This window comes from Nelumbo lutea, chromosome 1 (assembly GCF_056320005.1).
Source record: "Nelumbo lutea isolate HS-2025 chromosome 1, American lotus-T2T, whole genome shotgun sequence".
In the NCBI taxonomy this organism is placed as follows: Eukaryota; Viridiplantae; Streptophyta; class Magnoliopsida; order Proteales; family Nelumbonaceae; genus Nelumbo; species Nelumbo lutea.
Genome location: NC_142684.1, coordinates 209,093,244 through 209,107,344, shown reverse-complemented (window position 1 = coordinate 209,107,344; position 14,101 = coordinate 209,093,244). Strand labels below are relative to the sequence as shown.

Here is a 14,101-nt window from a genome sequence, read left to right as displayed (position 1 = left end):
AATACAAGGGCTGAAGTCACTCAGTCATTAAACTAAACACAGAAATCAGTATAGACACCACCACACGACACAAGGTTTCACTTTCAACCATTCAGAACCATCCACCACCATTCAACACAGTACAACTACCACTACACCACTGCTGTCATGAACTTCAGCAGTCGAAAAACCCTACTTTCAGCACACATATGAGATAAAAACAGAGAACAAGGCTGATATGCATACTAGTCACTCCAAACCTCCACAAAAAAATATTTTGAACCAAAACACAGCATTTACAGTCCACTATTTGGGCAAAAAACAGAACTGTTCATACCTGTCCACAAACAACCCTCTTCATATCACAGAATAGAGGGCATCTAGTACACAACCTCAACGACCACCACCACAGTAACTGGAGGCATACTCACCTCCAAAACCACAAAACGACCACTCCTTTTTGGCCTCTTGTCAAGCTTCCACTCAGGCTAGCAGAAAATCGAAGAAAGCTGAAATGGTTGGCAGCAAACCCAGGAAGAAGACAAACAGTAAGGAAAGAAAAAAAAAAGTGAAAAGAGAACTAGGTTTTATTGCTCTGATACCATGTAAAATCCCTATTCGATTATAGGTTAAAGTAGAGAAGAAGAAGAGAAAGAAGAAAAAGAGAAGAAGAAGGAGGAGGAGAAGAAGGGTTCGGCCAGATTAGGAAAATCAGTCCACCTCTAGCCAACCCACTTGTATTTATCTCAAATAATATAGTTACAAGAAAGACCATATTGTCCCTCATAAGTGATGGGACACGTAACTTAAACTTAAATAAAATAGACCTTTCACTCTCAAATAGATAAACCCAAATGGCCAAAATACCCCTGATTTGTGTATTCTAACAATCTTTTATTACTTGAATGAAATGTTGTTCTACATTGATCGCTCAACTGACATGTTTGACACTGGAAATCTAATATTGAACATGACTTAAATAAATGAGGAAGCTAAGACTTCATTATTTCAAAAGACACATGACCTAACCGATTATGCCACAAAAAAAAATTGACTCTTATTTAACTGACTAAGCAACTTTGAAGATGACACCAAGAAACCAACCTTGTTGTTGAGAGTGTAGAAACCATCCACTAAACTTCCTCTACCAATCGTCCTCCCAGAAGTTAGATCCTAAAAAACACATGAACCAGGAAAAAAGGTCACACTGCAGTTTAAAGAGTTTCTTATACTACTAATGGAAAGTAGATTGATGGGAAATTGAGGAACATGCAAAACATTAAAGTTAAGTCCATGAGGAAGGGATACATGGAAGGCAGAGGTTGCAATGGAGGAGAATGATCCATTTGCAAGTCTCACCTTATCCCTTCCTGACAAAAGGTTATAAGACTAGAAAAGGTTTGGCTTACCGTTCATGTGGTTGGAGGCCCCTGAGTCGATGATCTAGGGGGAATCAGGGGTAGTGGATACATGGAAGGCAGAGGTTGCATTACCTGATGTAGATGCAAATGAAGTAGAAGGGGTACCAATGACTAAACTATCCATTTGGTGCAAGCCCTACCATATGATTCCAAGTGATTACGGAAGGAATTCATGATATCTTCCTTGGGGTTAGAACCAGTGAAGTACTCCCGAGCAATACCAGTCAACACTCCACCATACTGAGTATCTTAGGTTGCCATATTGTGTGCTGTATTAGACTTCTTCTGGCCCTGCACCTTACCCTGTTCTTGGTTCTTTACAGCCCACTTTGGCCTCCCATGGAGCTCCCAACATGTGTCCCGTGTATGTCTTGAACGTCGGCAGTAGCTATAGAACAACTTGTCCTTATCATCAGTTTTCTTGGATTCATTTTTCTTTCCCATATTGTTACCACCCATTGCAACTAATGCCACCTGTTTCTCCCCCTCAGTTGTAACCATCACACTCCTACTTTCCTCAGAGAGCCTTCACAGAATCGGCCCCCTCCTACTAGGGTTACCTTGGTGCTATGACCAAGGAAGAACCCAGAAAAAAACAGCAACGGTTGATGGTTCTGATCAGTTCGATTAGGGTTTCTGCCTTCACTGTCCAAGAGTCAGAAAACTGGGTGGAAGGAATGTGATTCAGAGGAGAAAATAGATTCCTATCGTCTAGAGTTATGCTCTGATACCATCTTTTCTTTCCAGAAGAGAGAGAGGAGAGGAGAGATACGATGAAAAGAGAAGAGAAAAAATGTTTGAGTCAAAAACTGAAGCTGGTGGCTCCCAGCTTCCTATTTGTATTAACATGATGTAAAATAAAAGAAATTGAAATTACAAGCATGCCCCTAGTGGCCCACCCTAAAAATAAGAACTTAAACAAAGAAAAGAACATGCTGACAGCATCCTAGACTGACAGCACCCTAACAGCAGAAATAAAAAAACTAATTCTAACAACAATAGTTATAGCAAAAAGGTCTCCCTTGTGCCAAGGGTTTTAATAAAGCCAATAACATTGCATATCATGTAAACTTACCGTGTGTCTTTCCATGTCTTTCCGTGTGAGAATAAAGCGAGAAAGACATGAAAAACTCTATTTGGAGCTTCCTGAAATCAGAACAAAATGGGCTTCTCATGTCTTTTTGGCGCACCAACTTTTGACGGCTAGATCTGTTACAAACCAAACAGAAAAAGACCGCGGTGCGGTCTGCCCGGCTTGTAAACAACCGAAAGATCACACAGAGAGACGCACCAAACAGGGCCCTAGTTGGTCATGTTCCTGCATCCTAGTCAAGTTTTGGGTTTCTGAAGAAAAGAAGAAATACCCATCTTAGCATTTTGAAAGATCTGCACACAGTGAAGTTCTATGGTTTCTTTCATGTTTGTGGTTTTGGTCGGGTGGGTTATGAAACTGGGTTTAGTTTTGGGAATTTCCAATTGAATTAGCTCTTCTTCCCGATTCTCGTTCTTAGTTTTTTCTTGGTTAGTTTTGTTTGCAAAAAGAGTGATTAGAATTTCTAAGAAATTGGCAAAAGAAAGAAAAATCTGTAAAAAGTGTTTTCTTTTCCTTTTGCTTCTCTCAGTTACATTTTTACCCATACCAGTTACCAGATTCATTTTGTGCTCTTGATCTGGTGTTCCTGAACTGGGTTTTTACTCGTGGTAATCTGAGTTTTATTTTTAGATTTTGCTGCTGATTCCTGAAACTGGGATTGCTCTAGATTTGGGGGAGGTAAAGAAGAAACCCAACCTTAGGGAAAGCTTTTTGATTCTTAGTTTTCACCAAACAAATTTTTGTTAGCAGTTCTCTCTGAAACTATGTGAGGTTTCTTTTTTTTTTTTTCTTTTTTTCTGAAATAGTTCTCTGATTGCAGTTCCTAAAGATTTTTGTTGACAATGTTTCTGCAACTCGGACAAATTGAGATTTTGAAGGCTGAAGAAGCGAATACTTCCTGGAAGTTCCTGTATCTGTTTTATATATTTTACCTTCTTTTCTGTTTTGGATCCTGAAACTTCTGCAATTCAAATGCAATAAGCTGTTTTTTGACGGAGTTGTGAGGACAAACAAACATGGAAGATGGTGTTTTCCCACAGGCTACAACTCTGGGGACTCTTCCGGAAACCACTGGGGATTTTGATCTTATGGACTAACTCTTGTTAGAAGGGTGCTGGTTGGAGGCAATTGATGGATCTGATTTCCTGCAGCCTGGATCCTCTATTTCAACTGATTATTTTTTACTCTTCTTGTTTTTCTCCTACACCCAAGATTAACAGATCTTCATTGTCAACAGATCTCTTGCATACATACCAACCAAAACATCTTCTTTTCACTTATAGAATCTCTCTCTCTCTCTCTCTCTCTCTCTCTCTCTCTCTCTCTCTCTTGATTGCAGCCGAAAAATCTGTTTCTGCACGCTTGGGTTTCCTCATATTGGAAGAGTGATTGAGAAATCTGACAAGTTCTATGGGTTCTGGCGTCTTTCAAATCCAAATCAAATCTTGCATTTTCCTAATCTGATCTGGAGTACCCACTGAGTTTTCATGGCATGAAAACAATCTGTTTTGGTCCAGTCTCAATGTACAAGACAATGAACAGTGTCTTCTTTCAAAGGGTAGTTTTGACATTTAAAAGAGTCTTAAGTGGCACATATCATCACATGATACAGATAACTGATGGACTTCAACGATAGGGACCTATTAGACACATTTTGAAAGTTTTTTTTTCTTTTTGATAGATAAGCCACATTTTGAAAGTACAAGTACTGCAGAGACACATTTGGAGGTTTGGGGACTGACTTGAGACAACCCCAAAAGTACAGGGTACTGATCAGGAATTTTCCCTTAATTATAAAGTCATGGATTGACCCATTTCACCTAAACGGTTGAACTGCTGACCTGCCACCTGGACAGCAAAATGGTTCAATCTCATCAGTTTTAAAAATACTGATTTTCACTAGGAAATATATCAATTCCAGCAATATTTTGTATTGGTGCCGAGGGAAATGGAAATATGCTGTGGAGTATTAGGAAATATGTCAACTTTTTAAGCCATGATATTGCCACTAAATTCTACAAGAGAACAAACATTTTGGATATTCATTTCACAAGAGAAGATGATCAATGGTTCAAATCTTGTCCTAGTATGTAGTCCATACAAAGAAATACACCTTTGATGAGATATTAGGGGCCGAATACACCTGTTATCATGATCTAATCTTATGGGTATTCTCTGAATGCATGATAGTTCCATCAATAAATACACTTCAAAGTCATTCACATCATCAAAACTGAGGTGCTCACACCGCTTCGTTAGTTCATTTGCAACTATCTCAAACATTCTTTAATAGTAGCTCTGTTTATTGAAAAGAGAGGGGTGAGCTCTTTCCTTGAAACAAACCCTTCTCACCACCCATCCCTCCCAAAATTATACCCGATTACCTTTGCTAAAAAGCAATATATATTTCTTGCTAACTCCTTTAAATGGTTGAGAATATGTCAAAAACCACATCCATATGATTCCAACAGCTCAAAAGTTTGCCATCAAGTGGTTCACAACCATACTTGCTAGAAATAGCTATCTTCCAAGAACATTCAGTTCCCATACAGACCTTCAGTTCCACTAGAGTAGCAATGATCCCATCCAGACCTTATACATTGATCAAATAAGCTGCGAACTAAGATCCCATTTTCCTTGGCTTTACATACTTCTCCCTCTCCACCAAGTGGTATATTTTCTGGTCATCCAGACCATCCTATGGAAAATCTCTTTCGTTCTTATCCTGGTATAAAAATAAACTGGAATATTGAATAAAGTATTTTTTACCAATGTTAACTTGCCTCCTTTGGATAAATATCTTTTTTTTTTCTCAACTATTCATCTATATGCAAAACCAGTCATCTATTTGCAAATCTATTCCACCAACATTCTCACATTTCTTGTTAATTACTTTCCATGATTCCATATGTTTGAAAAGCATGGAATACTTCAATTAATTTTGAGATAGATAATGTCATTTCTTCTGAAATTTGAAATATGCATATATTTTATATGCTTTTGGAATTTGAAGTAGCCGCTTACAATTAACTATCAAGTTAGTAATGCATGTAAAATCCTTGTTTTATTCATTTGTCATGGTCTAGAACCTATTAATTATGTCAGGAAATGGTAAAGTTTTTTTTTTTATATAATAAACAGGAAGTGGTAAAGTTGGGCACTGCAATCAGGGAAACAACATGTACCTCTTCCCAGGGTGAGTTTTATCATTTGTACATAATAGGTATATAGTAAACTGCGCTTTTAACTTCTTAGGCATCATCTATTTGGTCGTGCAGGATAGGGCTTGGTACTCTTTTATCGGGCTCTCGTGTGATCTCAGATGGCATGCTGCAAGCTGCTGCAGAATGGTATGTTGTAAACTTGTAATTCATTTCCGAATTTTTTATTGAAGTAGACAGCATATTGATAATTTAATTTTTTGCTGCTTTCATTTTGTAAATCATAGTCTGGCTGCATATATGAACGAAGAGGAGGTTCTCAATGGAATAATATATCCATCAATATCAAGGTAAGTGTCATGCAACATGCTTCTACTTAGGCTAAGGGGCCATTGATAACAGTTTAAGTGTGATGAGTTGAACTGAAAAACTTAGTGCTTTGTCTTTTAGTGAATAAGTTTTTAAGGAGGCTGTGAGCTCCTTAATGGTTGAAGCTGAAATTTGGTAGATTACTATACCCTTGAATATTTCATTATTTAATCATTTTATCCAGGAGAAGACAAAACAATGAGTTGTTCAGTTAAGCAACTTTAACCATTATCAAATGGCCCCTAAGACTATTCTTCATGTTAGCTTATGCTTTAATCTATTTAATCCATGCAGCATTCGTGATATAACGAAAGAGGTAGCTGCAGCAGTGGTTAAAGAAGCTATAAAAGAGGATCTGGCAGAGGGATACCGTGATATGGACTCCCGAGAGCTTCGAAAACTAAATCAGGTGTGTATGCTATTAATAAGATACTGTAACTATTTGACATTTGTTAAAGACCTTCTGGTATAATTATCTATTATCTAATTCATATTACTTTACACAATCTATAAAGAACATGTTCATACACTTGAGAGGGCCATACTCAAAATTAGTGGTCCTAAATGCTATCTTGGTAGACAAGTGTACCATATTGGATGTTTATTTCTACCTGGACCTGTGGAATTGCAACTTTTCAGAAAGGGTAACTATATTGATTGTATTAAATAAGTGTAGGCAAAGAGGCTATCTAGCAGTTTATTGCCAGTGCATTTTGCTCTGGAGGTATCCATCTGACCTCAACAGACACTAGCTTATACTACCAGATTGCATTGCTTAATCTCCTTAGCTAGAAAGTGAGAAGAGAGTAGGGCTTGTTAGGCAAATCTGAGGCTCCATATGTGTAGCCATCAGTTCTTTGATAGAATCAGTATCCCCTGTGGTCATATTATGACCGTCTAATCAGGAAGAATTTTATCATGAGAGATATATCCATAAATGGATCCATTGGATGAATATTCCCCCTTGTGCATTACATTTATGGTTGAAGTTCTTAGCATGCACCAAAATTGGGTGAATGGCAAATTGAAGTTTGAACTGCATTAACATCTTCTATAGTTGGTACCCTGGACTGCATATTGAACTGATATTCATCTTCACTTATTATGTCAAAAACTGCACTTTTGACAATTAATAACCATTATTATTTTCACCTTCTCATGAATGCAGGAGGAAATCGTAACTTTTGTGAAGAACAACATGTGGAACCCAGAATACCCAACCTTGGTATACAACAGGGACTAAACTAACCCCAGCCATCCGTTAGGCTAAGCATTTCCATCAAGAAGCAGGAGGCAGGAAAAGTTTAGTTACATATATTGCCCTCAAGTTCTTGTAGAGAAGTACAATATTTATTCAGTGTCAAATTTTTAATTTGGCACTGAATAAATTGTAGTTGCTATGCCTATCATGGATTTTGTAGGAGGTTGTAATTGAGAAGAAGGTTCTTAAGTTTTCTTTTCTTATTTATATATAATAAATTATCAAACCACCTGTTTTCAGATAAAATGAAATCGTGGATAAAAGAGATCTACGAGGCCAACTTCTCACAGTCATCCATGTTGTAATGGTTATTATTGATTACAGAACAGCATATTTAATGATATTAATATATATAAAGCAATGAAGGAAAGAAGAACAATGTAACCAAGCCTCTGCTCATTATTGCTGATGGGTAAGGATCCACCCATTCCCCCCACCCCCTTACCCAAATTATTTTTCCATTCAAGACCTTAAGGTTCGGACATGCAATGTTTTTATCTTTTTTTCAGTTTTAGCTCGATGTCAGTTTCAACTTGTTTGGCATCATCACATGGTTTAAATGTCAGGTAAAAATGCCTGAATATATGGAATGTTGAAATTAATAAGCTCCAACGTTGTATTATATTCAGGGTTGTAGGTAGGGCAGAAAAGTTGTTCTAACCCCTAAGCTGTCAATGGACCGAATTCTGATTTGGTTCCATCCAATTCGATAAAGACCAATATGGATCAGACTCAACCCAAAATCAGAATATGGAAATACAATCCATACGTTATTAATAAAAACAATTTTAGTCCAATCCAATTGATCTGGTCCAACCCGAATTAATAAGATTATATTTGTCAAAAGTAATGTACCCAGTCCACCCCTTTTTATATATGTCCAAAGTAGTTTATCTTCCTGTACGTACAAATTGCTTTTTAGTAAGACCCATTTTAACAAAGAGAATTCATGCACAGAAGAAGGAAATTATACTGGTAGAATCCACTGTATTTGTCAAGTTTGTACAAACTGCAGAGAGAACACTTTTAATTGAAAATGGAGACTAACATGGAATGTGATCAAAAGATTCCTTGACTCATTTAAAATCCCCAGATAAAAGATGAAGGGTCAAAATGAGAAAGCACATCCTCAAGTTCTATCTATTTAGAACTATTCCAACTATAAGAAACAAGAAAATAAATATATATCCTCTTAGAAATAATAAAATAAAATGAGCTAGAAAGAATCCCAAATTGAATCAACTTACAAAGGACGTCCAGGTTTCGGGTTAGGATGCAGTTTATGCATTGCTGGACTCACGCATCCGAATATTGCTGATGGCTTAGGTTTTTTTGGCTTACTACCAAAAATGAAAGTGCGCAAAGGAACTTTAGGGCGATTGCTGCTTGAAGAATGCTTCATTTGTAGGGGATTGCTTTTTGATCCTGATTGGCCAAATTCCTCATTCTTTTTCTTGGGTAGATTGCCAAATTCCTCATTCATACTCGATAAAGTCTTCTCAATTTCAGACTGTAAGTGCCTCACATGAAGTAGAGCTCTTTGTAATTCATGTGCAACTTTGTTATTCTCTTGTTTCATGTTCAGAACCTCTCCTTGGAACTTGGCAGCCTGGTACTTGCTCAACTGGTCTTCACTTCCAGAACATGCTTGTGACATTCTTGATATTTCTTCTTGTATTTTGCACAGAGATGAGAATCTGTCCATTAATTCATCTTTTAACAATGTATTCTGTTCTAACCAGAGTGTCAGTTCAGCTAGTATTTCCCTTAGGTGTTTGTATATTGGTCGGGCATCTGATCTTACAGACTTCTCTGCATTCCCCTCTTTATTCTTGTTTTCCTTCAATTTTGAGAGCTCGTCTTGTAGATCCTGGATTTCGGTCTGGAATTTCTGTACCTGATGGAATGATGTGCAGAATCTAAACCAGAAATCTAGGTTTTCCTCCAATAGATCATCAATGGCCCTTCGGAACTTCTCTTCAATGGATGAAACAGTTTGAGGTTTATCAACTAATACAACCTTGATATCTTCATCAACATCATAACCTTCTTCTTTAGGCTGAGTTTCTGAGGTTGTGGTTGCAATGGATTTGTTGGTCATTTCTGCAGCTCCAACATTTAGATCTTCTAACAAATCTGATGCTGGCTGGTTGTCTGAAGGCATTGTCGGAAAATTAGTTGACTCAAAGTCGGCTCCTGCTTGCATACCATCATGGGGTTTTTCTTGCTGTGAATTATTAAAATCTTTAGAACCAACAATGGAAAATTGAGCAGAACTTCTCTGAAGAGAGCTAATTTTCTGACGTAAAGATTTAATCTCCTCGTCCTTCATGGCATTAGCACTTTTTAGTTCCCTCAGTTGCACCATTGTCTCATAGTGACTATCTCGGTTTTTTCTCGCTAATTCAGATAGTTTCCTCTTTAATTCCTTATAATTTTGAACAACAGAAGTGTACTCCTTCAATAGAACGTGTTCTCTATCTTCCGATCTAATTAAGAGCAATTCCTTCAAGTCTAGTAGATCATCCTGCTCAGTGGCCTCTTCCTCTGATTCAACATTTATAAGGTTATCTTCTGCTTGGGACGATTCCTGCTTCTCAACTGTGCTCTGCTCTTTTTTTACATGACTTTTTTCAGAAATATCATCAACACTATTGTTTCTCTTGGGTTGAATTACTTCTTCATCTTGATGACTGTAATTCTGAACCTCATCTGCCTTCTCTTTCATGTCTATCCTTCTATCCTGTACTTCCAACTCAGCATCCAATTCCCTGACTCCCAAATTGTTTGAACCATCGATCAGAGTGGTCTGATCTTCTTCGAAACTTTTGGGTGATTGGAAATCAGGACTCTCTACTTCTTGGAGTGAACTAGTTGTTTCAACCTCTTCATCAGGTTTCACATTATGCAGATTTTCAGAAAGATGATTGAGGTTGCGATGTGCTTCAGTAAATTTCATTTGGAGGTTGTTGTTTTGATCTTTCAGATTCCTCTCAAGATCCTGTATTTCTTTCAACTCAGCATCTAGTTTTCTGAGTCTGTCTCCCAACTTGTTTGATCCATCAATCAGAGTGGCCTTATCCTCTTCCAAGCTCCTAAGGTGTTCATGAAGTTCATCAGTTTCGAACTTTAATCTCTTCATTAAAGCAGTCTGACGTGAAACTGCAATTTCCAGGTTCATGACTTCATTAACTAATTCATCAATCTTCTCCACCATTTCTGACACTGTGAGAGATGTATCAGAGTTTATCACAGAGTGTTCCCTGACCTTATCACGTGTAGACTCCATTTCAAGTTCCTCTTTCTTCAGATTGCTATCTACTTGCTCTAAATTCTGGATTCGACTTGAACCCAATAATTCCTTTTCATAAGGAGGTGCTGACTGGTCAATCTGATCGCGGAGAAGTTCACATCTTAGGGTCTTCAATTTCGTACGGGCATCCTTAATTCGTTGATATTCTACCTTTGCCTCCTTAGCAGATAGCTTGTGTTTCTTTTTCAATTGAATCAAGGTTTCTTCGCATGATTTTAGAGCTGTGACAGCCATGAGATGTCGAGCTTCATCATCCTCAATAACAGTTTCAACACCGAAGTCATCTTGCAAGCTGCAAACTTTGTCTTGCATTTCAATCATACAGTCCTCAATTTCCCAATACTTAGCAAGACTGCTCTCATATGAACTCTTGAAGAACTCCTTCTCAGTTTGTAGAGCCAAGATTCCTTTTTGGAGTCTATCGATCTCTTCACGTGCCTCAACTTTGCTCGTCCGAGCACTACTAGAATGTGATTTCTCTTCAGTTGTCTTCTTGGATTGGGATTTCTTTCCATGTAATGTAGGTAGGGTCTTTGCTCCTTTCTTTGGAATCTTTGGAGTATTTGGTTTTGGGACTTTAGGAACATCTGTAATGGGGTTGACGGATTGGGTGGACATTTTCAGAGGAACAACCTCATCGTCTTCATCCATTGTAAACTGAAATTGCTCTGGACAAATAGTTGCAAGGGTTTTGTTAGCACTTTGCAGCTCTCCAGATATATGATCATACCTCTCAGCCAAGCCTCTATATGCCCGGTAAGTTTCTTCCACAAAGTTTACGAGTTCGGGTCTCTTTCTGTAATACATCTCTGCCCTCTTGGCAAAGGAGTCTCCATCCTCTTCAATGAGTTTAAGCGTGTACTTCACCTTCTCCTCCATATCTGCAAAAATTTTTGTAGTCAAAGAGTAGTGGTATAAACCGGTGCCACTTACAGTTACCATTGATGGTAACAAGTCATTTTTGTGCATTAATTTGTAAAATACAAAACCATTAGTCAAGTCATTTTCTGGGGTTCTTAGAGGTGAGTGAATAATAAAATCTAAATAGTTTTATGCAGGTGCCCAATAAAATATCTTTGTTTTTTCAGTTGAGCCGGAATTAAACAAGAAAAACTCAAGTAAATTCAATTACTACGATCTCCAAACTTGACATTCTATGACAAAACATATAGGAAGGTTTGTTGCTTTTGATGTCTCAGGCCGTTGTGCATTGGAAATTTGGAGAATAACAGAAACAGAGAAAACATCAAAATCGAAAACTGAAACCATACGTATTTCCTCTGGCGAGCAGAAGGAAAAGTTCAATTGACATTCGTCTAATGAGCTACATTTACAATGAAGGAAAAAAGAAAAAACAATAAAATTGACAAAGTGTGCAATACTGGGGAACTTTATAATACATAAAAACCTTGTTTGTAATTCTGAATATGATGTAAGCTGAATAACAGAAGGTTGTTCGACGAAATCAATATTGACAGAGCAGGATAATACCTTGAAGGCTTTGCTGGAGCCATTTCGACTGTTTTGTCCTGATGTGGCTTGCATACCACCAGGAACACGCATTGTTTGCGGCTCTCTGCAGCATCCCTCTCTCTCTCTCTCTCTCTCTCTCTCTCTCTCTCTGAGCCAAAACTGAAAGAGTGAAAAGCTCAATTACATGAGTCGTGATGAACACGAAGAAAAAAGAAAAGAGTCCCTGTCAAACCATCTTCATAGTTTTCTTCTGATATCTCTCCATCAACAAATCATTTGAGCTGTACATTTTTTTTTTTTTCTTTTGGGTATCATTTGGACTGTAGATTGAATGTCTGGAGAGACACTCGCGGCATATGGAGGGGAGGAGAAATCGCCCGAAATTCGTGGCGAACCCTCAGTTACATAGAGTTTCCTCCCTCTCTCTCTCTCTCTCTCTCTCTTCTTAAAGGTGATTTGGGCACATTCCCTTTTTATAGGGCACGCCAACTAAGAAAATTAATTGACAATAATGCCGTGGATTATTTCTTTAAATTTTAAAACAATCACTTGATTTTCTTGAACGGGGTGTTCGAAGAGATCTTTTACCAACAACAACGTTCCAACCCTCTAGTAGCTTGATCTAACACGCATATCTCATCATCATGTGCGGTATAAGATCATGTTGGTAAAAGGGTTGGAACGTGTTTTGTTGGTAGGTGATCTAGACTCCTATTCAAAAGTATGGTCATCTCGTGGATGGAGCATTTTGGTCCACAACACAGCATGAAATATATGTTTATTGTGGCATGGACAGGGCCGGTTTATGATACTAGTCCACAATATATTATGGATTGGCCTCGTCAATGAGCCAATTTCTCTTCAACAATTTTTTTTCATGGACACATTTGGTCCATGCCCATTTATGCTTTTTGTAAGTGCATGTTGTTCACCATGATTGTGACGGCAATGAAGATACCAAATTTGAACTACAGAAACACCTATGGTGACACACAAGCCAACAAAGACCCGCAACGAGTTAATAACTCGCCACGAATATGAGATCAACTTAAAATTACCACAAACCTACAATGAGCTCAAAGCCACCATGGATCTATAATGAGCTCAAAGCCACCACAAACCAACGATAAGCTCGAAGCCACCACGGATTGGCAATGGACGAAAATACCATCAACTAAAGTCACTTGTAGCAGGGCATCCAGTAGGAATAAGCAGGATACGTTAGACAAGTCCTAACGCCACCTACGTCATATTAATACAAGAGAACCGTGAAAGGAAGTAGCACATGTGTACTATGAGAATCCTCAGACAAAAGGAAATTTCATCTTGGAGAGATCTCATGAGACACGTGGCGAACCCCTACTAGTGTCTCCCTGACAACTAACACCGAATCAAAGACCCATTTTCTAAATAGGAGTCAAATCCTTTTTTGGCTCATTCCCTTCAGAGCCTCAGGATCTTCCCTTATAAAAGGGGGTGTGAATCATAACTAACACACGACTTTGTTGATAGAAGTTTATAACCTACCCTTGCTCCTAGCCTTCCTTCGTCCTTCAAGGAGACCACCACACTTAGCTTGACCACACTACTAACATTAGAATCTCTGGTTTATCCCTTGATCACAAAGGATGGCCACCCATAGAATCAACCTTTCCCCTATCCCAAAAGAACAACCCAACAACCACAAGAATGCCAACCAAGAAATCGGGGATTAGATTGGTCAGGAATTCACTGAACAGGCCGATATTGAAATCGTGGCCAATAAGGTGTACAATTTCGAAACTCATTTTGACTTATTGGAATAGATGCAGGCCAAGATGAGGAACACCCTACAACTACTATGACAGAAGACAACAACAGTTGAATACTTTCCGTTCACACCTGCTAGCCCTTCCACGTCCGCCCCTGCTAACCACCTTGGAAGCTTGAACTCTAGAATGGTTGATCATTCCTACAGAGCCAACCCTGCACCTGCACTAGACGCGACACAGAAAACACGCCTCTCCTCACATGGTCCCATGGGATAATATG

At 38.4% G+C, this 14,101-nt stretch overlaps 2 protein-coding genes across 3 annotated transcripts in view; one reads left to right on the top strand and one right to left on the bottom strand.

Moving 5' to 3' along the window:
• LOC148880709 (NAD-dependent malic enzyme, mitochondrial-like) overlaps positions 1-7,672 on the top strand; it is a 139,585-nt gene extending 131,913 nt beyond the window's left edge. For both annotated transcript variants that reach the window (XM_088962683.1, XM_088962684.1), the window contains 5 exons: positions 5,635-5,689; positions 5,772-5,843; positions 5,942-6,004; positions 6,318-6,432; positions 7,192-7,672. In XM_088962683.1, the coding sequence (XP_088818809.1) occupies positions 5,635-5,689; positions 5,772-5,843; positions 5,942-6,004; positions 6,318-6,432; positions 7,192-7,266 (380 nt within the window). In that variant the 3' untranslated portion in view covers positions 7,267-7,672. The remainder of the gene's footprint in view (positions 1-5,634; positions 5,690-5,771; positions 5,844-5,941; positions 6,005-6,317; positions 6,433-7,191) is intronic.
• A 561-nt stretch (positions 7,673-8,233) lies between these two features.
• Positions 8,234-12,505, bottom strand: LOC148880708 (kinase-interacting protein 1-like). Its single transcript, XM_088962682.1, has 2 exons — positions 12,089-12,505; positions 8,234-11,478 (listed from the first exon to the last, which is right to left on the bottom strand). Exons 1-2 carry the CDS (start codon positions 12,180-12,182, stop codon positions 8,528-8,530), a joined length of 3,045 nt encoding a protein of 1,014 aa, XP_088818808.1. The 5' UTR covers positions 12,183-12,505; the 3' UTR covers positions 8,234-8,527.
• Positions 12,506-14,101: the final 1,596 nt, after the last annotated feature.